The sequence below is a fragment of the Seriola aureovittata genome, chromosome 24, assembly GCF_021018895.1.
Source record: "Seriola aureovittata isolate HTS-2021-v1 ecotype China chromosome 24, ASM2101889v1, whole genome shotgun sequence".
Classification (NCBI taxonomy): Eukaryota; Metazoa; Chordata; class Actinopteri; order Carangiformes; family Carangidae; genus Seriola; species Seriola aureovittata.
The window spans coordinates 11,955,156-11,978,568 of record NC_079387.1 but is presented as its reverse complement, the minus strand read 5'-3'; the positions used below and the strand labels follow the sequence as shown (position 1 = coordinate 11,978,568).

At 44.8% G+C, this 23,413-nt stretch overlaps 1 protein-coding gene across 6 annotated transcripts in view; it reads right to left on the bottom strand.

Moving 5' to 3' along the window:
* The window catches only part of impg2b (interphotoreceptor matrix proteoglycan 2b), a 47,049-nt gene that overhangs the window by 8,690 nt on the left and 14,946 nt on the right, over positions 1 to 23,413 (bottom strand). For 4 of the 6 annotated variants that reach the window (XR_008826843.1, XR_008826841.1, XR_008826845.1 and 1 more), the window contains 8 exons: positions 22,963 to 23,182; positions 20,734 to 20,944; positions 20,167 to 20,355; positions 19,847 to 20,081; positions 19,222 to 19,301; positions 14,662 to 14,720; positions 14,381 to 14,464; positions 12,491 to 12,591 (listed from right to left, as the gene is read on the bottom strand). Coding sequence is in view for 1 of the 6 variants with exons in the window: in XM_056370985.1 (XP_056226960.1) it covers positions 14,687 to 14,720; positions 19,222 to 19,301; positions 19,847 to 20,081; positions 20,167 to 20,355; positions 20,734 to 20,944; positions 22,963 to 23,182 (969 nt within the window). In the remaining 5 variants the exon portion in view is untranslated. Of the gene's footprint in view, positions 1 to 2,592; positions 2,783 to 12,490; positions 12,592 to 13,076; positions 14,465 to 14,661; positions 14,721 to 19,221; positions 19,302 to 19,846; positions 20,082 to 20,166; positions 20,356 to 20,733; positions 20,945 to 22,962; positions 23,183 to 23,413 lie in introns of those variants that run through there. The other 2 variants (XR_008826842.1, XM_056370985.1) reach the window with 2 other exon arrangements.

The following is a 23,413-nucleotide window of genomic DNA, read 5'->3' as shown; positions in this document are numbered from 1 at the left end:
CAGAAGAAGACATTCTGAAGAGGACATTCTGAAGAAGACATTTTGAAGAAGACATTTTGAAGAAGACATTTTGAAGAGGACATTCAGAAGAAGACATTTTGAAGAGGACATTTTGAAGAAGACATTTTGAAGAGGACATTCTGAAGAGGACATTCTGAAGAAGACATTTGAAGAGGACATTCTGAAGAGGACATTCTGAAGAAGACATTTGAAGAGGACATTCTGAAGAAGACATTTTGAAGAGGACATTCTGAAGAAGACATTTTGAAGAGGACATTCTGAAGAAGACATTTTGAAGAAGACATTTTGAAGAAGACATTTGAAGAGGACATTCTGAAGAAGACATTTTGAAGAAGATATTTTGAAGAGGACATTCTGAAGAAGACATTCTGAAGAAGACATTCTGAAGAAGACATTTTGAAGAAGACATTTGAAGAGGACATTTTGAAGAAGACATTTTGAAGAGGACATTCAGAAGAAGACATTTTGAAGAGGACATTCTGAAGAAGACATTTTGAAGAGGACATTCTGAAGAGGACATTCTGAAGAAGACATTTGAAGAGGACATTCTGAAGAAGACATTTTGAAGAGGACATTCTGAAGAAGACATTTTGAAGAAGATATTTTGAAGAGGACATTCTGAAGAAGACATTCTGAAGAAGACATTCTGAAGAGGACATTCTGAAGAAGACATTTGAAGAGGACATTCTGAAGAGGACATTCTGAAGAAGACATTTGAAGAGGACATTCTGAAGAAGACATTTTGAAGAGGACATTCTGAAGAAGACATTTTGAAGAGGACATTCTGAAGAAGACATTTTGAAGAAGACATTTTGAAGAAGACATTTTGAAGAGGACATTTTGAGGAGGACATTTTGAAGAAGACATTTTGAAGAAGATATTTTGAAGAGGACATTCTGAAGAAGACATTCTGAAGAAGACATTCTGAAGAGGACATTCTGAAGAAGACATTTGAAGAGGACATTTTGAAGAAGACATTTTGAAGAGGACATTCAGAAGAAGACATTTTGAAGAGGACATTCTGAAGAAGACATTCTGAAGAGGACATTTTGAAGAGGACATTTTGAGGAGGACATTTTGAAGAAGACATTTTGAAGAGGACATTTTGAAGAAGACATTTTGAAGAGGACATTCTGAAGAAGACATTTTGAAGAAGATATTTTGAAGAGGACATTCTGAAGAAGACATTCTGAAGAAGACATTCTGAAGAAGACATTTTGAAGAAGACATTCTGAAGAGGACATTCAGAAGAAGACATTTTGAAGAAGACATTTTGAAGAAGATATTTTGAAGAGGACATTCTGAAGAAGACATTCTGAAGAAGACATTCTGAAGAAGACATTTTGAAGAAGACATTTTGAAGAAGACATTTGAAGAGGACATTCAGAAGAAGACATTTTGAAGAAGACATTCTGAAGAGGACATTTTGAAGAAGACATTTGAAGAGGACATTTTGAAGAAGACATTTTGAAGAGGACATTCAGAAGAAGACATTTTGAAGAGGACATTCTGAAGAAGACATTTTGAAGAGGACATTCTGAAGAGGACATTCTGAAGAAGACATTTTGAAGAAGACATTTTGAAGAAGACATTTTGAAGAGGACATTCTGAAGAAGACATTTTGAAGAAGACATTTTGAAGAAGACATTTTGAAGAGACATTCTGAAGAAGACATTTTGAAGAAGACATTTTGAAGAGGACATTCTGAAGAAGACATTCTGAAGAAGACATTCTGAAGAAGACATTTTGAAGAAGACATTTGAAGAGGACATTTTGAAGAGGACATTCAGAAGAAGACATTTTGAAGAGGACATTCTGAAGAAGACATTTTGAAGAAGACATTCTGAAGAGGACATTCTGTAGAAGACATTTGAAGAGGACATTTTGAAGAAGACATTTTGAAGAGGACATTCAGAAGAAGACATTTTGAAGAGGACATTCTGAAGAAGACATTTTGAAGAGGACATTCTGAAGAGGACATTCTGAAGAAGACATTTGAAGAGGACATTCTGAAGAAGACATTTTGAAGAGGACATTCTGAAGAAGACATTTTGAAGAAGACATTCTGAAGAGGACATTCTGAAGAAGACATTTGAAGAGGACATTTTGAAGAAGACATTTTGAAGAGGACATTTTGAAGAAGACATTTTGAAGAGGACATTCTGAAGAAGACATTTTGAAGAGGACATTTTGAAGAAGACATTTTGAAGAAGACATTTGAAGAAGACATTTGAAGAGGACATTTTGAAGAAGACATTTTGAAGAGGACATTCAGAAGAAGACATTTTGAAGAAGACATTTTGAAGAGGACATTCTGAAGAGGACATTCTGATGAAGACATTTTGAAGAAGACATTTTGAAGAGGACATTCTGAAGAAGACATTTTGAAGAGGACATTCTGAAGAAGACATTTTGAAGAGGACATTCTGAAGAAGACACCCTTGCCCTGCTGACAGCTACATCAGATCCAGCCTGTGACCTTTCAGTCTCGTCTCCACCTGCTCCTCTTGAGGTGCAAACACCAGTTTCATTTCACTCCATGACTAAACTGTCAGGAAGTATCACCTTCCCGCCAGTCACTGTTGGAGGACGCTCCACAACCCCCCCTCCCCTCGGCCGGCTCTCAGGTGGCTGCTGGGTAATGAGGTAATTACCAGAGTGATTGTTTGGTATTTCTTTCCGAACACCTTGAACGAATTCCCAGAGACTCGTGTGGAGTCTGCAGGAGTCTGAGCCAAAGAGTGTGCAGAGCCTCAGATTCCTGTCGGGGGGGGGGCAGGGGCAGAAAGAGGAAAGTTTAAAAACACAAAGAGGTCTTTAGTCCTCGACTGTGCAACGTTCAGGAGCTGCTGGGAAACTGGAAGACGGACGAGGGGAATGAGGACAGGACGGTTTAAAGGTTAAACGGTCTGACCTTTGACCCACACCTCTGAAATACATCAACATCTGACACATGCTCACATCCTGCTCCACATGTTGTTCCCTCAAACTATTATTATCTTCATTAACAAATAGCACAAGTGATGAAGTTATGAAGGTAATTAAAGGTAAATGACCAGATATGGTGTCACACAGTCTTTCACATAGTCTGTGATGTCAGAACAGTGAGGCTGGAGGAAAGTAAAGGAAGCAGGCAACAGACCTTCCTATCCTCTCTCCTGGTGACTTTATATGCAGTTATATATTAGCAGCTCTCAGAGACTCCGCAGTATAAAGACGTAGAAGCCTCTAAATAAATCTTGACTGCTGTGAAACCCAGAGGACGTTCCAGTGCGGAGGAGCCGGCCTCTAATTCTCATGTTGGAGCCATAAATCAGCTGTAACTCCATCTATCATGGAGGAACCTCCGAGCTGTTTCCTCTCTGATGTAGGTCACAGCTCCACTGTCGACTGTTTTACACTGAGGGTCAACGACGGTCACAAACTGACCTCTTCAAAATAAAATATCAGGATGTTCCAAACTCAAATCTGAGCTTTAAAAATCCTGAATCGTAAATAAGTTGAATGTGAGACGCTGACAGAGGGAGGACACAGTCTACACTGAGCGGATGTTTGACTCCAGTATGGAGATGAATCTGATCGTCCACAAAACTGTTCAATAAATCAGATGCAGATCAATACGTCCACCAGCAGGTTGGTTGGTAGTCTGGATGCACTGCAGTCTGATTTACATTTATATTACACATACAAACTGGATCAGCACATCTCAGCCACAGTACGTGATGCGTTCAATGAGAATTGGTCAAATCATGTTGCACCTTTGGTTTGTTCTGTTCTGATCACCTGAATGTTTTGCATCTTGTATCTCAGCACGAACATCCCGTCCTGATGTCACTTCCTGTTTAGGATCGCTCCACTCGCTTCTGTATCTCAGTGCAATCTTTCATTCAGCCTTTCAGAAATCAATATGGCCGCCCCGTCAGTCCACCACACGCTAATCGAGGAGGGTTTTGATTGGTCGGTTGGTCACAGGAAGTGGATTAGACAGTGATGTCACTTGAGTGTCTTGGGTCTAACTGACTGAACATATTCAGAAATAAAATCATCTGTTTCTTTGTGACCTCTGAGTAAAACTAACACGTGGATCTGGTCCAGCTCACGTTTCCCTGCGGTTCTCGAATGAAGTTTAACGATAACCAGGATGAATTACAGTTTGTTTCTCTCTTTGACTCAAACCAGTCACTGTTCTCTTGTAGCTGTAGCAGCAGCTGCTCCCAACAATCGTTGTGTTGAGTCCAGTGGTTGTTTATTGAAGCGGACTCACAACACCCTGCACAGCTGCATCATCTCCACAACTATTGTTGACATCCAGCTGTGGCACCGGAGGACCACGTCAGACCAGTGGAAAGTTACTCCCTGCTGCAGACGCACCTCAGCTACGTTCACCTTGTGTAAAAGTGTTTTGGCCACTGGGTTTAAAGTGGAAATGACACATGCAGAATCTGAAATTCAGCATGAAGCTCCACGGCCGCGAGGCCAGAGATTTATGGACTTTCTCCTCAAGCTTCCTAAGATGGACGACGCATCAGGAATGAGAAAAAACATCTTTTTTTGTTCTTCTTCTCCTCCTCTTGCTGCTCAGCTGGTGCAGTGATTTGGAAAGTGTTTGCAGATGTCGCCTGTGCGGGCCAACGCCACCATGTCAGCTCCCCCACTTGGAACGTCTCAGGTTTGGAAAGCGGAGCGGAGAAGAGGATGGCTTATTTTCCATGCCAGCTTACATGAAGAAAAAGCTCTGTGAGGCCGGAGAGGAGCGAACGCCACCTCACAGAGAGTTTATACCCAAATAATCCTCCTCTTCACATGGTGCTGAAAGACATAAATAAGACCAGGTCTTCCAGAACGTCAGGAAATCCCCCAGAATACCAGATAGATCTGATGCTGTAGCTGCTTTTACAGTTCTGAGAGGACGGATCTGATGGAGTTCAAGTTCATGAAGCAACAAGAAGAAGAGAAAACTCCCTGTTCTCTGACACTGACTGTTACTGACTCTTTATCTGATCCGTGGAGTTTGTGTTTGTATCTTCTTCTTCTGGTGTTTTTGTCAGTTACCAAACAGCTTCAGGTGTGTCACCTCCTCCTTCTGGACCGGAGGAGGACCGAGCCTGATTCACATGTCGCCCAGAAAACAAAGATGGAGGACAATCAGATGATCTGCTGAAGACTTCAGCCTGAGCCGCCACCAGAGGTCGCCTCACCACGAAGTCAAACCTTGGGTTGTACTGAGTGTCTGAAATCATCTGGGTTTGAAATAAATGTCATGAATAAATAAATAATAAATGTTGAATTCTGCCTGATGAAGGTCTGAAGAGCGAAACGTCGTCGTAACAAAGTGACTTCAGCTGATGGACGGCGTGTGAACAACCTCAGGAGCTACTGATCTGACGCTGTTTAACAAACCGCAGCTCATGAATCACACGAACACATTCTGTCCTCTACCTGTTACTGTACCTAATAAACTGCATCACAAGTATCTCATGAGAGGTTCCTCACCTGAGTGTGATAAGCCCCACCCACTACCTACAGACCAAAAGACCGCTGACAACACGAAGAAAACTGAACGTGAACATAATAATGAAAGAATAAAAGTCATAAACTCAGAGAGAGAAACAACTTATTTAAATTATTCATAAAGTTACAACTGCATTCCTGTGAAAACACTTTCTTCTTTAAGTCTTCGTTTTACACCTAGAATCACGAGTTATTACGTCAGTATTTGGCGCTAGAGCAGGGAGTGATGTAACACTGCAGCTCAGGTGAGCTACGCTGTGACCTGTGACCTCTGACCTCTGTCATCGTCTTCATTAAAGCTCCTGACAGACGTCACCTATTCAGACGAGCTGCAGTTTGAGGTGACGTCAAACTGTTATTTCATCCCTGAATTCTGCTTCTTTCCAGTCTATGAAACACAACCTGCCTCCCATTATATGAAACCGATCGCCTCAAACTGTAAGAAGAAGAAGAAGAAGAAAAACGCTTCATCGCTTCAGGGTCTTTGTTTTTTCTCTTCTTGTGAAGCAGTTACGCAACCGAAGCTAACCACCTCTGACAGGAAGGTCGGTCGAGTCTGAATCCAGACCGAGGAGGGAAACAATCAGAGGGGCACTTGTTCTCACTGAGGACTGTGTTTCCCATTAAACCCCCACACAGCCAAGTCCAGATACTTTCCAGTCACTGTAAGATAACTTTTCAAAGAGGCACCTGTCCCAGCGAAACCGCTGTGAACCTCAGATCAGCTCAGGACCTTCCCTCACAGCCAGAACCTAGTTTTGTGTTGCTGCCAGATGCTGAGACTCTGGCTCGCCTTCCTCAGCTTCTTCCTCCTGGAAATGATGCATTATCACAACGTTGGCTGCGTCCAGGTTCAACTCCACGTTGTTGTGCAGCCAGCTCACGTACGAGCAGAGGGGTGAAAAACCTACGTGAAGCTGCTTTAAAACCCAGACGAGTGTTTCTGAACTTTAACCCCCAGGTACACATGCAGGTGAGCTACAGCTCTTACTGGTTCCTGCTCAGGAGGAGACGCTCACAGAGCTCACATCCACGTGAAGTGAAAACCCGATCCTGACCCGTCTGGTGCCTCATCCTGCCCTCGATCCTGCCGTGTTGGTTCCCTGATCCTAACCCCTTAGTCGCTGAACCCTGACTCACCAGTCTGTCCATCCCAGTCTCCCAGTCTCCCAGTCGCTGATCCCTCCCGTCTACAGCTGCTCGGTCCTCCCCAGTTGCCAGGTTCAGACTAGGAACAACAGAGAGAGGAGATCAGTGTTTGGGTTTTGGACATTTGAAGATGGACAGGAGGAACTGAGTGAAGTTTCGTCGTTGAGTCTGAAAAAAGCAAAAGAAGAAGAGATGAGTCTGAGGTCAGAAGCATCAGGCTCTGAGGAAGATGAGTCGGACTGCTCCTTTAAAGTTTCCCTCAATTTCCCCACTCATCCTTTAAAGCTTCTCAAAGTTTATCCCGTCATTAGCGTCAGGTTCCAGGCCTCAGAGTCGTCCTTTAGCTGATGGGGCCAGAGGTTAAGAGCTGTCGGAGCCTCAGTGTGGCCCCGGGGCCCCAACGACAGGGAGGAGATAATATTCATGATCCTCAGGTTGTCAACACGAATCCTGTTCTTGGACATCTACATGTGAGCCACCTGCCGCCGGCTGCAGCCCGACACACGGCCTGCTTTCAATAAAGCGACACAAAGCAGGCTGGGAAATCTCTCCTGAGATTAAAGAGGAGCTGAAGACGACTTTAATCATCTGTCCTCCACAGTCTCACAGTTTCCCTCTCAGAGACTCATGGACGACACATTTGTGTTTAGGGTTTTCACATCACTAATTATCACTAATTACAAAACAGCAGCTGTGACCAGGGAAGAACCCAAATGACTAAAAAGTAGTAATTCCATGAACATATAAAAATGTACACACACTTTATAGTCATTGCATTCATTTATTAATTATTATTATTTTAATGACTTATTCTATATATATAAGTTTTTTTAATGTATTTTATATTATTTTCTATAGATATTTTAAACCTATATATTTAATTTATAACATAATCTGTTAACTGAAGTTTAAAAACTGAAATATAGTTAATAAAAAAATAAGATTGTTTTTAATTCTAATAAAACTTAAATATTTTAAAAATGTGTGTAATTTGTGTAAAACATAATGACCACAGTTTTGGTGCTTTTAATGTGAAAAACCTTCACTTTAACCATCTACTGTCCTTTGAGAAGTAATCAAAGAGCATTCTGGGGAATGTAGGAAACCGCAGGTGTGGTATAACAAGCCGAGGGAGGTTAAAGGTGATCTCACCTGTAAATACCTGCGGAGGCGTCTGACTGCAGAGGGGTGGAGCCTCTGTTAGAGTCAGAGAGAGTGAATCCACTGACTGGTTGTTATTGCAGCGGTTTGGTTTCACCGCAGCGCCGACGCCAAACACAACAAACCTCTTGATTCATAATTCAGCCTGAAATGAGTAAAGAGTTGTCTCGTGTTCCAGCCGGTGATTCTTCATGAGCTGATTTAACTGTCAGCACAGTGTCCTGCTTTTCCTGCGGCTTTCCAAACACACACAGACTTTACTTTTAGATTAGTGAAAACAACTGCAGATTTACGAGCTGCAGCTCCGTTTGTTAAAGACTGAAGTCACTTTCCTACTTTAACGTCACAGATCAACACGTTACATCTGTTTAATCCAGAGGGTTTGATACTTTACAATTCCACCTGACATGAAACTCACTGATGAGTCAGTGACATCACTTCCTGAGGATGTCATTATCTCTGATGTCCCTCCACAATAAAGCTCCAGAGAAACAGAGTCTGCAGAAATCAGAATCCTGTTTTAAGTTTCCTTCAGTTTCACATTGAAACATCATGATACACTGCAGACAGGAAGTGATCACATCTGATCACATCTGGTCACAACTGATCATCTGATCACATCTGATCACCGCTGATCATCTGATCACATCTGATCACATGTGATTCAGCTGCTGTTAAAGAGACAGTTTGACTCAATATAAACAGACTCAGGCTAAAACAAGACAATCAATGGGAGGCACAGTTTTCTTGTGGAGACACTAGAACAATAAAATCCACTCTTAGAAACTTTGTTTCGTGTCAAACTGACGTCATTTTCTGACCAGTGATGATGTCATTTCCTCTCGGATCAGCTGATATTCCCGTTCAACGAGGCCTCAGATGCCAATCTCATCTGTTCCTCCTCACATCCAAAGTCTGATCTTACGTAACTGTGTCCATGGTGAGGATCCCAAACAGCAGCCGAGCATTGTGGGTAATAAAACACAGAAAAAAACTCTTAGGAAACACCTGACTGCCAGAGCGCTCGTTCAAGTGGAAAGGTGATGAAGACGCTTGTCGCTCTGCCAAACTTCCAAAACAAAAACAGACTCTTCCTCGCTACAGTTACATAACAGACGGAGATGATAACGGCATCCCAGAATCCCCCAGTCTGAGCTGATCTTCAGATGTGTGCTGGAGAAAATATGATTTTACACGTTCAGCTCTGAGCAGAGTCGTAAAGCGATGGAAACCTAAATGAAGATCTGACAGCAGTTCAGTCTGAGAAGTGGATCAGCTGAGTCAGCGTCAGTTTCACTAACCTGGAAACAGCTGCCTGATGACATCATCACATAACTCCTCACCTGAAACCTCCAGAAGAAGCTCACACCAAACTGATGTGAAAAAGACTTTATATTTGTGTTGCAGCCGATCCTGGATGAAAGTCAGACGTGGTGTCGACTCTGATCTGAGGTCAGATCAGTCCCACATGAAGCCACTGCTTTTGATCATCGGCCTGTCAGACCTTATTTTTTGCAGCGTGGATGAGTTTATGTAATAAGGTTTTGGCCGGGCTCAGATCCTGGACCAGATCCTAGACCGGTTTGGTTGTCGGGGTCATGGAGGCCTCGCCGAGGACACTGACGGCTGATATCTGTCCAATCAGAATCAAATGACTGGATGGACAGAAGACGAGAACTCCTGGCGCTTTTATTTTGTCCTTCTGCTCCGCGCCGTCGCCAAAATAAAAGCTTGGAGACGACGTCCTGTCTGAAGCTGGCAGCCTGCACGTGTTTTTTTAAACTTCCTCTGTGAAGGTGACTGAAAGGTGCTCGACTCAGATTTAATTCAAACTCAAACCAGCTTCGTAAAGAGGGAAACAGAGGAAGACGACCTCCGGTTACCTCTACATTCTCTCTTTAAAGTTTTAATCAGCTGTGATGTTTTGATGTGTCTGCTGGACATGGACGTCCAGAACAGAACTGTCATTAAATCCTTCTCTTCTCACAAAGGTTCTGAGTCTTCCCCTCAGCCATTGTTGTATTCTGGGCCCAAGATTCAAATGGATCCAGGTTCTTTTGGTTCTAATGAGAAAATAAAAGAGAAAACTTACTCACAGTTTCCTCATGAGTTTGTGTTTCAGTTCGATGACTGAGCTGAAGTCATCAGGGTTTCTGGGGATTCCCTGTTTGACTTCACTAAAGGACCGTTCCTGGGTTTTTCCAGCACAGAGCTCAACTACACCTCTGTACACTTTCCACTTCCTAAACCACGACCAGCAGAACATAAAGTCCACATGGTCTGTATTTATGAAGTCAGAGCTACAGCAGCAACAACAACATCACAACTGGGTTTCCCCTCGTCATCATCATCCTCAGACTGCAGATCCAACAGAACCATGTGATCACGTATCTCCTTGTCTGATTCAAGACCAGGAACACACTGGATGAATTACGTCTTGGTTTTCATTCCAGCGTCCATGTCAACAGGTTAGAGCAACGCGCTGCCGCGTCACATGATCTAGAGATTCAGCCTCGCGTCTCGCAGCAGAAACAGACAGAGAAAAGACCTGATGATGTCATAGTGACATCACATAAACTTACAGTTCACTTCACATGAACAAAATAAATATATTTTGACCATTGTAGCAGCTGCACGTGGAGACAAACGTTTTCTGTCAAAATAAACCAGAAATGAATGAATAATGAAGAGAAATCAACCTCCAGCAGCTGTAAACTGTGTGTAGAGACAGAGCTGCAGCAGGTGTGAACACAACACAGGAAGTGTGTTGTGTTCACACCTGCTGGAAGGATCATTGATGTCCACTTCCTGTTTTTATCAGCAGGACGTTCACACTGGGAATTTACATCCTTTCTTTTTGTCTGGGCAGGTGACCACACTGCGTCAGAGCGTGAACTCAGAGCAGATAAATGAAAACATAAAGGATGAAGAGGAGGAAGAGGAGGAACAACGTGCAGCGAATTTCTCCTCTAAACAAAACCAAACTGGAAAAACACTAAGACAGAAAAGAAGTGGAGGAGCTTCAGGTTTTCACACGTCTGACACAAACCAGCCGAGAGTCTCCAAAGTGTTGAAACAAACTTTCCGAACATCAGACTGTGGAAACATCTTCATCATCATCATCATCACTATGGAAATAAACATTAACAGAGAGGTAACGTCCACTCATCCAGAGCAACAACAGCAGGGACAAACAGGAGGCTGGACGTCCTGACAGAGCTTCAGTCAACATCACTGTTACATAACATGAGCCCCCCCACACACACATACACACACGCACACACACACAGACACACACACACACACACACGCACACACACACAGACACACACACACACACACACACACACAGAAACACACACACACACACACACACACACAGACACACACACACACACACACACACACACACACACACACACACACACACAGACACACACACACACAGACACACACACACACACACACCACACACACACACGCACACACACACACACACACACACAGACACACACGCACACACACACAGACACACACACACACACACACGCACACACACACGCACACACACACACAGACACACACGCACACACACACAGACACACACACACACGCACACACACACGCACACACACACACATACACACACGCACACACACACAGACACACACACACACACACACACACACACACACACACACACACACACACACACACACACACACAGACACACACACACACAGACACACACACACACAGACACACACACAGACACACACACACACACACACGCACACACACACAGACACACACACACACAGACACACACACACACACAGACACACACACACACACACACACACACACACACACACACACACACACACACACACACACACACACACACACACACACACACAAACACACAAACTGCTTCTTCCAGTGATTTTACTCTTGATTTCATCCATTACGTGTCTGTGAATTCAACTTCTTCACCTGCCTTGTTGTTTTTGTGAGTTCGGTGAGTGGTTGGATTATGAGACGACAGGTAAAAGCCCCCCCCCCCCTCCGTCTCTCTCTCTGCCCCCCCCCACAGCTCTGGTGACTTCAGTTTCACAACACAACAGGAAGTGTTTCCAGGGGACACTAAAAAGTGACAGACCTGCCGTGACGCACTTACTGTTCAGTGCTTTTCACTCAAAAGCCACAGTCAGGTGCATCACTTTTTAATGTCCCCTGGAAACACTTCCTGTTGTTGAAACCGATGAAGATGATTATGAGTTGCAGCGTGTGAGTGTGTGTGTGTGTGTGTGTGTGTGTTGAGCTTCAGGGCCACCGTCAGTCTGGTCTTCCTCGGGTTCAGAGCTACGCCGCACTGACACAACACAGACACCACCCGTCCTGCCTGTTACACAATCCCCCCCTCTGGTCGGGTGTTGGACCCTCACACATTCCTTCCTGCTGCGCTGTCATCAGTTTGTCTTATTCTGTTTGACTGTCGTCTCCGTGCCGGACGACAGGTGAGATCCGTCATCACCTGTGAGCCGAGGAGCCGATTACACAACCTCAAACGTGGTAGCAGAGTCCCGGAGGACCGGGCGCTCAGACCTGAACCCCGGATCCCCAGTGGGACCACTTCGGACTTTACCTTCCACATCTGCTCCAGATGTTCCCTCAGCTTCCTCTCTGATGTCACTGTCACTGGGACACATCTGTGACCACTGCCCCACCTGTCAACCACCAGCACATCTGGTTGGTACGTGATGAACATAAAAGAAAGAGATTCAGTCAAAGAAAATCAAAACAGTATCAATAATTAAAAAATGAGTTTTGTGTTTAAATAATATAAATAATAATAATATAAATAAAAGAAGAAGAATCAAAGAACAGGAGGAAAAAGAAAAGAGGAACGAAGATGAAGATGATGAAGAGGAGGACAGTGACCTCTGTCTCACATCTTAGTGATGAAATCCCCTCGTTGTTCAAACCTTTATTTACACGCCCCTCCGCTGTCATCAGGTCGTCATGACGATGAGTCTGACTGACAGGTGGAGAACCCCTCACCCCCCTGTGTGTGTTGAGCTCACATTCCTCCATGAGTCTTCTCTCAGTAAATAGACGGATCCCTGAGGCTGAAAACACTTCACAGCTTCTTTCTCATGAGAACAGAAAACAGACTCATCTATTATCTATTTACATTTATCAAGACATATAAATATCCACAGTCCACTGTGTAAAAAATATTGTGATTTTATTTTAGAAAAATGTGATGTGCCCGCTCGCACGTGCACATCACAGTCTGGTTTTTCTCCTCACACTCTAATTAAACGCACAGCTTAGAAAACACAATAGAAAACAACACAGCCCTGCAGACGTGTGACGTGTTCGTACACAACACACAGTAACTACACACACAACAACATCAGCTGTTCACTGGAAACATCACTACATTCAGATGGTTGATTTAAGTACAAATTCAAAACAACGAAAATTCAGTTCTCATTAAAAACATGTTGCTGTTCGTCATGGGGATGAATGTTTTATTACTCAAGTTTCATTTCATTCATTCATTGATTCACTCTCGAGTTATTATCTCGTTCAAACAAGACTCTGACTCTGGGAGCGAGATTAGATGTTGTGTATTATCTACATTACAAGATAACGTTTTCAAACAAGATCATATCTGGAATCAACAAATTAAATCTTGACTCTTGAAAAGATAAATGAGGTAATATCTTGTGCGAATTAGATGAGAACTTGTAGCTCATAACTTCCATGAAGGAGATATTCTCTGAAAACATTTCTCCAGTTGTTGAATGTGAAGGACCTTCAGGTTCCTGGAGTTCCCTCATGCGAACACTCGAAGGTAGGACTTCTTAAAAAAACGTGCACATACAAGACACTGACAGTCTACACATGAACTACACATCAGTTAACACTCCAGCATCGATTGAGAAATGTAAACATTCGTGTGAATCGCAGGCGTTCGGTAAGCAGCTGACTGGACAAACAGAAGAGGGTTTACTGATCCCACCTGTCGGGGAGTTACAGGAATGATGATTTAACGTCAAGGGCTCCGAGATTCTACGCATCAAATCCCAAAAAAGCAGTGAGCGGTGAAGGCACTGACGGGGAGGAGTCACGGCTGTGAAGGAGAAACCACGTGGGAGAAATTTAAATAAGAAGAAGAATACGACCCGCGAAGTCCGTCATCTCTAAACACGTGTTTTCTTTCTACGGCAGCGGCGACGTGCAGGACGGGACGCAAACACAAACCCTTGAATTCAGGCTACAGATGAAAGTGTAAGACAGAGGTACTCAGCAGTGAAAACAGTGAAAGCAGTGACTGAAGTGTTACTCAACAACAGAAACAACAGGTGACAGTATTTACAGAGAACAGATAACAGGTAAAGGGAAGAGGAACAGGCGACCTGCAGAGGTCAAAGTTCAGTTCAGGTCCCAGAAAGAGGAAACCAGTCCGACAGAGCAGGAAGAGTCCTGAGAAAGTAAACTCCCAACAGGTTCAGCTTGTCATCACCTTCAGCTCCGTCCAGCCAATCAGACGCAGTCAGGTGAAGACAAGCTCCTCCTCCTTCCCCGAGTCAAAGACGAAGGCAGGTTTCTGTGGAGACGCACAGGTGTTAGCTCGGGTAAGAAACATCCAATCAGAGAGCCTCATATTCAGCTTCTGTCTGATTTTACTGTAACGTCCGCTGAGGCTCATGGGTAGTGTAGTTTCTACAGCTGTAAAACATGTGGACTATAATAAACAGCAATGAATGAAGTGGTTAAAGTGTCAGAACAACATGGCGCTCGTACCTGGAGGTCTCCACGTCTCCGTTCACTATGTGGAGGAGCTGCCCCTCCGCTCCAGGAATCTGCCCCACACAACAACACAACACTGGATTAGTTTGGTGGTTCTGGTCCAGACCACAGACCGTCAGAGTAAAAGCCCCAACGTAAACAGACGAGTGTTGTTTGCTGCTATTTTTAAATCTTTCCTTCCTCGACTCAGATCCTGATCCTGCAGGTTTGGATCAGTTTGGTGGAAACTGAAGTTTGTTTGCTCTGATGTTCAACATCAGCTCTTATTATTTTATGTATCTTTGTTTTCTCTGGTTTTAAACCTGTTTCTAATCAACAAGATTTTTCTCTCAAAGTTACAAGAAAAATTTCACAATTTCACAATAAAATGACGATGATGTTCACAGTCAGTATTATCATACATCATGATTACAGCTGAGTCACCTTCAGGTGGTCGTCAGCTGTGCTTCGTTTTTACTCTTTACAGATGTTAATCTAATTAAAATCTGGTGTTTCACAACGGTGAATATTTCAGATGGACCTCAGTCTGTTTTTTCTTTGGTCTAATCCTCCATCTGCACACTGAACTCTGTTCCATGAACTCCTCTTATAACTGACCAACAATTGATCCATTGATCTGTGATTGGTCTTCCTTCTGTGGATTTCAAAATAAACCCGAGATCAAATCAGAATGAAGGTAAAAACATGTGGAGGAGCAGGTGAAGCTCAGGAAGCTCTTCAGCCAAGATGAAGATGAGTGAGTATCAGGAACCACTCAGTCCTAATAACGTCCATTTAGTAGCTGCTCAGGAGCTTTTTTATCCACATCACATGGTCTTCAGCAGCAGATGGAGTCAGAGATTTCTGTGTCTGCTGAGGAAGACCGTTTGTGATATGGTCAAAAGCTCCAGAGCAGCTACTAAATGGACCTCGTAGTGTGGAAGGAGAAAATGTAAAGGTCCTAGAAGAGCAGTGAGACTGTTTTCCTCTGTCTGACAGAGACGGTGTTCGCCGACGTCTGGACAGTCGCTTCCTCGTCTTTCATTTGGTCTTTGGCCTCAGCACATTTCCATGTGTGGAGGAAGTCTGTCTGTCTGTCTGTCTGTCTGTCTGACTGACTCTGACTGTCTGTCTGTCTGTCTGTCTGTCTGACTGTCTGTCTGACTCTGTCTGTCTGTCTGTCTGTCTGTCTGTCTGTCTGACTCTGACTGTCTGTCTGTCTGTCTGTCTGACTCTGACTGTCTGTCTGACTGTCTGTCTGTCTGACTCTGACTGTCTGTCTGTCTGTCTGTCTGTCTGTCTGACTCTGACTGTCTGTCTGTCTGTCTGTCTGACTCTGACTGTCTGTCTGTCTGTCTGTCTGTCTGACTCTGACTGTCTGTCTGTCTGTCTGACTCTGACTGTCTGTCTGTCTGTCTGTCTGTCTGACTGTCTGTCTGTCTGTCTGACTCTGTCTGTCTGTCTGTCTGTCTGACTCTGACTGTCTGTCTGACTCTGACTGTCTGTCTGTCTGTCTGTCTGTCTGTCTGACTCTGACTGTCTGTCTGTCTGTCTGACTGTCTGTCTGTCTGACTCTGACTGTCTGTCTGTCTGTCTGTCTGTCTGTCTGTCTGACTCTGACTGTCTGTCTGTCTGTCTGACTCTGACTGTCTGACTCTGACTGTCTGTCTGTCTGTCTGTCTGACTCTGACTGTCTGTCTGTCTGTCTGTCTGACTCTGTCTGACTGACTCTGTCTGTCTGTCTGTCTATCTGACTGTCTGTCTGTCTGTCTGACTCTGTCTGTCTGACTCTGTCTGTCTGTCTGTCTGTCTGTCTGTCTGTCTGACTCTGACTGTCTGACTGTCTGTCTGACTCTGACTGTCTGTCTGTCTGTCTGACTCTGACTGTCTGTCTGTCTGTCTGTCTGACTCTGTCTGACTGACTCTGTCTGTCTGTCTGTCTGTCTATCTGACTGTCTGTCTGTCTGTCTGACTCTGTCTGTCTGACTCTGTCTGACTGACTCTGTCTGTCTGTCTTTCTATCTGACTGTCTGTCTGTCTGTCTGACTCTGTCTGTCTGACTCTGTCTGTCTGACTCTGACTGTCTGACTGTCTGTCTGACTCTGTCTGACTGACTCTGTCTGTCTGTCTGTCTGTCTGACTCTGTCTGACTGACTCTGTCTGTCTGTCTGACTGTCTGTCTGACTCTGTCTGACTCTGTCTGTCTGTCTGTCTGACTCTGTCTGACTGACTCTGTCTGTCTGTCTGTCTGTCTGTCTGTCTGTCTGTCTGTCTGTCTGTCTGTCTGTCTGTCTGTCTGACTGACTCTGTCTGTCTGTCTGTCTGTCTGACTCTGTCTGACTGACTCTGTCTGTCTGTCTGACTGTCTGTCTGACTCTGTCTGACTCTGTCTGTCTGTCTGTCTGACTCTGTCTGACTGACTCTGTCTGTCTGTCTGTCTGTCTGTCTGTCTGTCTGTCTGTCTGTCTGTCTGTCTGACTGACTGACTGTCTGTCTGTCTGTCTGACTCTGTCTGACTGACTCTGTCTGTCTGTCTGTCTGTCTGACTCTGACTGTCTGTCTGTCTGTCTGTCTGTCTGACTCTGTCTGTCTGACTCTGTCTGTCTGTCTGTCTGTCTGTCTGTCTGTCTGACTCTGACTGTCTGTCTGTCCATCTGACTCTGTCTCTGTCTGTCTGACTCTGTCTGTCTGACTCTGACTGACTCTGTCTGTCTGTCTGTCTGTCTGTCTGTCTGTCTGACTCTGTCTGACTGACTCTGTCTGTCTGTCTGTCTGACTGACTCTGTCTGTCTGTCTGTTTGTCTGACTCTGTCTGTCTGTCTGTCTGTCTGTCTGTCTGTCTCTGTCTGTCTGTCTGACTCTGACTGTCTGTCTGTCTCTGTCTGTCTGTCTGACTCTGACTGTCTGTCTGACTCTGTCTGACTCTGTCTGTCTCTGTCTGTCTGTCTGTCTGTCTGTCTGTCTGTCTGTCTGTCTGACTGACTCTGTCTGTCTGTCTGTCTGTCTGTCTGTCTGACTCTGTCTGTCTGTCTGTCTGTCTGTCTGTCTGTCTGTCTGTCTGACTCTGTCTGACTCTGTCTGTCTGTCTGTCTGTCTGTCTGTCTGTCTGTCTGTCTGTCTGTCTGTCTCTGTCTGTCTGTCTGTCTGACTCTGACTGTCTGTCTGTCTCTGTCTGTCTGTCTGACTCTGACTGTCTGTCTGACTCTGTCTGACTCTGTCTGTCTCTGTCTGTCTGTCTGTCTGTCTGTCTGTCTGACTGACTCTGTCTGTCTGTCTGTCTGTCTGTCTGTCTGACTCTGTCTGTCTGTCTGTCTGTCTGTCTGTCTGTCTGACTCTGTCTGACTCTGTCTGTCTGTCTGTCTGTCTGTCTGTCTGACTCTGTCTGACTCTGTCTGTCTGTCTGTCTGTCTGTCTGTCTGTCTGTCTGTCTGTCTGTCTGTCTGTCTGTCTCTGTCTGTCTGTCTGTCTGACTCTGACTGTCTGTCTGTCTCTGTCTGTCTGTCTGACTCTGACTGTCTGTCTGACTCTGTCTGACTCTGTCTGTCTCTGTCTGTCTGTCTGTCTGTCTGTCTGTCTGTCTGACTGACTCTGTCTGTCTGTCTGTCTGTCTGACTGACTGACTGTCTGTCTGTCTGTCTGACTCTGTCTGACTGACTCTGTCTGTCTGTCTGTCTGACTCTGTCTGACTGACTCTGTCTGACTGACTCTGTCTGTCTGTCTGTCTGTCTGTCTGACTCTGTCTGTCTGTCTGTCTGTCTGTCTGTCTGTCTGTCTGTACACCTGGAGCAGGTGGACGACACCTCCACACATCTACAGCTCGTTTTCTTCGGGCTCGTTAGAGCAGGAACAGACGAAGCTCTTTGATCTCTGTGATGAATGAAAACACTCCGTGTGTTAATGTGTCTCTGAGCCTGAGGAGAAACACTGAGCTGACAGGTGGAGGTGGAGTCTGAGTCCTGGCCCCGCCCCCTCAGCTGTGTGAACCTGGACACTGTGTGTGATCCCTATAAGGATGATTATAGTAACGTGTATCATAATATATTTCATATACTGTATGTAAATAAATAAAGTTTCTTATTTTAAATTCAATATTTAATGTATTTTTATCTGGTGTAGGACACTGAACTATTATAATGTGCATTTGCTTTATAATTCTTTATTATTATTTATTTTATTTTTCTTTATCATGATTACATATTTGTATTTTGGTGGTTTAAGTTTAACTGTAGCTGTGGTTGTTTACATTTAGATTTAAATTTATGTGTTTAATTATTCCACAGTTTTATACGGATCTTTTTTAATTTATATATAAATATATATTATTTTAATTTAATCTGTTCATTTATTTTTTAGATGATATTTGTTAATGTTAAATGCTTTTTTAAATTTCAGATGAAATGAGTTTTACATCTTTTCACTTGTTTTTTGTACGACATTTAAATCTTATTTATTTTAATTAAACAAAGTCTTCGTTTGACCCTGTGGATCAATAACGAACACGTGAACAGTTCATGTGTGTGACCTGTTTGGGGTCTCTCACGGTAACAACATGCTAACACACTTTTAATCACTCACACTTGAGTCTGTCGCACAAAGTCTGCAAAGTGTTGATCCCTGGAGCACAACTCGATTATCCTCAGACGCTCCTGGATCTCCTGCAGAGGTCAGAGGTCAGGGAGAAAACATGTTTATGTAACAGTGGGGCTGAGAGGTCAGAGGAGCAGGAGGAGGTCCTGCAGGTATAAATACCTGTCTGTATAGTACTGACCTCCTGCTGAGACTGAAACCACTGAGCCAAAAAAATGTCACAACATCGTTCAGTGTTTCCAAAGAGTCAAAGTCTCTGAGCTGGACAGGAGGAGGAAGTAAAGCCAGGTACAGGTGAAGAGCCAAAGGCCCCGCCTCCTCTGTGTTCTTGTTCTATGGGCTGTTAACCCTCATTATCCTGTACAGGAGTCTTTACCGAGTCACATACATAATGAGCTGAGGTCGTGCTCACATCACCCTGATCCTCGGCTCAGGGACTCACTGAACTCTGTCTTTAAGGTGCTATATCAATAAAGTTATCGTTATCACTATTATCACTATTATCACTATTATCACTATTATTAGTATTGAGGCTTAACTGCCTTTTATCCACTGATCACACGTGTATATATATATATATATATAAATATTTATAAGATAAAGTGTCTCTCACCTCTTTAGTGAGCGAGGTGTTCTGATAGATGTGTCGTATCTCCTCACTGCTGACGTCTCTGGAGCTGTCCACACTCGCAGAGCTGCTGTACTCCGGCAGGTTGGGGTCACGCCGGCGGTAGTGCTGTGGCGCGTCATCTTCGTAGCGGCGGTAGTACTGGGCGGTGACGGGGTCGCTCTCGAACATGGGGTTAAACTTGGTGGCGCGCTCCAGCGTCGGCACACTGTCTCCACGTCTAGAGGAGGGAAAGTTTAAATTCAGATCTTTACATTGAATGTTTCTTCTTTCTTCTCAGCTGGGACGTAAACGTGGTCGCTCACCTCAGCGGGTCCTCCGTGTCCTCCCCGTCGTACTGCTCTCGCAGCGTCCTCGCCAGGAAGAAGATGATGCCGGCCGCCACCATGAGGAAACCGACCACAGAGGCGATGGCGATGCCCACCACCAGCGGCTCGGAGACGTACTCCTCGCAGTGCTCACCGCGGTACCACCAGTTCTCTCCGACCCGACATCTGCAGGAGAGAGTCACAGGTTCGATTCCCAGTGAAGACTGATATTTTTTTATTTCTACATTTCATAAATGTTCTGATTCTGAAGTTTAATGTCCTTTTTAAACTGACACAACCTTCACTATATGGAGGCTTTTATTTTGAAGGTGTGGCTCCAGGTGATGCTGGAGGTTTTTCTGAGCTCTAGTTTTTGAAATATTAAAGTATTGGTGCGTTCAAGGACAGTCAGACATCTCAGGCTTGAGAGGGAGCTGCTGACAGGAGACAGAGAGTTTGGAGGACAGATGTTTTGATTCAGGATTTCAGTCTAAAAACTGATTCATCCATATGTAACATGTTACATGTAACATGTTACATTACAGAGTGTGAAGCTCCTCCCACCTGCAGATGGCGCCCTTGCCGGGGATGATGTCACATTTGCCGTCGTTGAGGCAGAAGTCGTGTTGCACCTCACAGACGCTCTGACACGGCAGACCGTCCACGCTCAGGTAGCCGGCGTCACAGACGCACTCGGCCTCGCCCGACCACCTGTTCACCATACACCTGGAGAACTCGTTACACGCCTGGAACTTACAGGGGTCCGCCCTGTCACCTGAGAGGAGGAGCAGGAGGAAGAAGAAGATCAGGAGGAAGGAGGAAGAAAAAAGGATGAGAAAGAAGAGGAAAAGGAGGAAGAAGAGAAAGAAGGAGATTCACACAATTATTGAAGAAACATTTGAGCAAAACTCAGAAATCCAACAAATAAATCAGATTTTTTTCGCACCCCCCCTCCACCCCCACCCCCACCCCCACCCGCTGACACAAGTGATTCCTGACATCATGACCTCGTTATAAATCATGTATGTATACATATATGTATATAGATGTCATATAGACTTGTCTGATCGTAGCGACCAATCAAAGTTTAAAGTCCTCGTCACGTTCATGAAACGTTTTGAGGGTCGGTGTTTTGCTCATGGACACTTGGAGACGAGGACCGGAGGCGCCGGGGATCGAACCACCGACCTTTTGATCAGTGGACGACCTGCTCCAAAACCACAGAGAGCATCTGACTGACCCTCAGCCACCTCAGGTTCATATCAGGGTGTGTCCTCACTACGGGCGGCGTGCAGGTGAGACTCCGCCTCTCCGGCACTGACCACCAGGTGACAGGTGAGATCCAGCGGCGTGGAGCTCAGCACAGTCGACCACGTGCTGGTGCGATGGAAAACGTCCCTCAGAGCGCGGTGAAGACGAGAACGGTGGAGCGATTATGGAGTCCACAGTGACTCACTGCGGTAGATTAGGTTATCAGGCTGTCAGGAGCTCCTCTGATTGGCTCAGACGGATTACAGAGCTGCAGCTCAGCACAGGTGGACAAACACTTCACCTCACGTTAACAGCTTCTCTCAGCTGGACAACAACCACTACAACACTGTGTGTAAATCACACCTGGACTCTGTGGCCACTTCCTGCCGCCTCAGGACGCCTGTCAAAATAAAAGTCCTTCCTCCACAGAGATCTGTTTCAACACTGGGACACATCTGCTTCTTCTTCTTCTACTGATGAAACTGGGTCAGAACCAAGTGTCATAAGGCCTCCTGTTTAATTTACTGCTCTCCTATTCTTCCCTATATAACTTACTGTGCAGAAGTGTGTGTGTGTGTGTGCGTGTGTGTGTGTGTGTGGGGGGTCGACCTTCACTACAACAACGACTCATACGCATTATCAATAAGACTGATTACTCTGATCACACTGATCCACTGTTTCTAAAATCTCATGCTATGAAATTTAATGATTTAATTTATTCAAAGGTCAATCAAAGTACAAAAAGAGAGAAATCTGAGGAGTTTGTGACTTTCTGTTGTTGAGGTTAAATTATGGAACGATCAAGACTTAAATATTAAAAGTGTAATTTCCTTCACACACAGAGCAGGTGAAGCTGCAGGTATGAAGAAGCACAGCGCTCAGGCTCAGACAGCGGCCATGATGTTGATTCATCAGTGAGTCAGTGTGTGTGTGTGTGTGTGTGTGTGTGTGTGTTCTGCTGTTGCTCACGTTCCTCACAGACAGATTATCTCAGGTATTAGAAACACTGTGAAAGCTGCTGAGCTGCTGCTGATACACAGAGGATTCAGCTGAGCCCGAGGAGCAGGAAACGTCTTCTAATGAGGCTGACACGTCCACAACACGTCCACAACACGTCCACAACACGTCCAAAACACAGGACGTCCACAACACAACACGTCCACAACACAGGACGTCCACATGACAGGACGTCCACATGACAGGACGTCCACAACACGTCCACAACACGTCCACAACACGTCCACAACTCAACACGTCCACAAACAGTCTGAAGGTCCACACTTCAACACGTCAAACATCTCAAGTGTCTCCGGAGACAGGAGACGACCTGCTATTCTACATTATGTTTTCTTTTCAGCACTGATGGAGTCATGTGATCAGTCCTGCCGCTCTGACTCGTTTCAAGGACAAACTAAAGCCTCAGTCTGTCATGAGCCATTCTGAAGAAACCAGTTAAATATCATCAGTTTATTGTGTTTCAGAGCCGACAAAAAACTGTTCCAAAAGAGTAAAAGTTTGAATCAGTGTCTGGTGAAACTTTACCTGATTCCACATCCAGCGAGTACTTGTCGATGGCCAGGTTCATGGTCTGGTAGGCGGTGTTGGCGAAGTCCTCCAGGATCAGGTAGACGACGTTGGTGACGCCTCTGGGAACCGGTTTACCGAACCTCATCCTGCTGTTGACCACGATGCTGCCGTTCCTGAAGTTGAGGATCTCCAGGTTCTGGAAGTTGTTCAGGTTGGACTCCAGGTACGGGACCAGCTGGAGAGACACACACACACACACACACAGAGACACACACACACACAGAGACACACACACACACACACACAGAGACACACACACACACAGAGAGACACACACACACACAGAGACACACACACACACACACAGAGACACACACACACACAGAGAGACACACACACACACACACACACACAGAGACACACACACACACACAGAGACACACACACACACAGAGAGACACACACA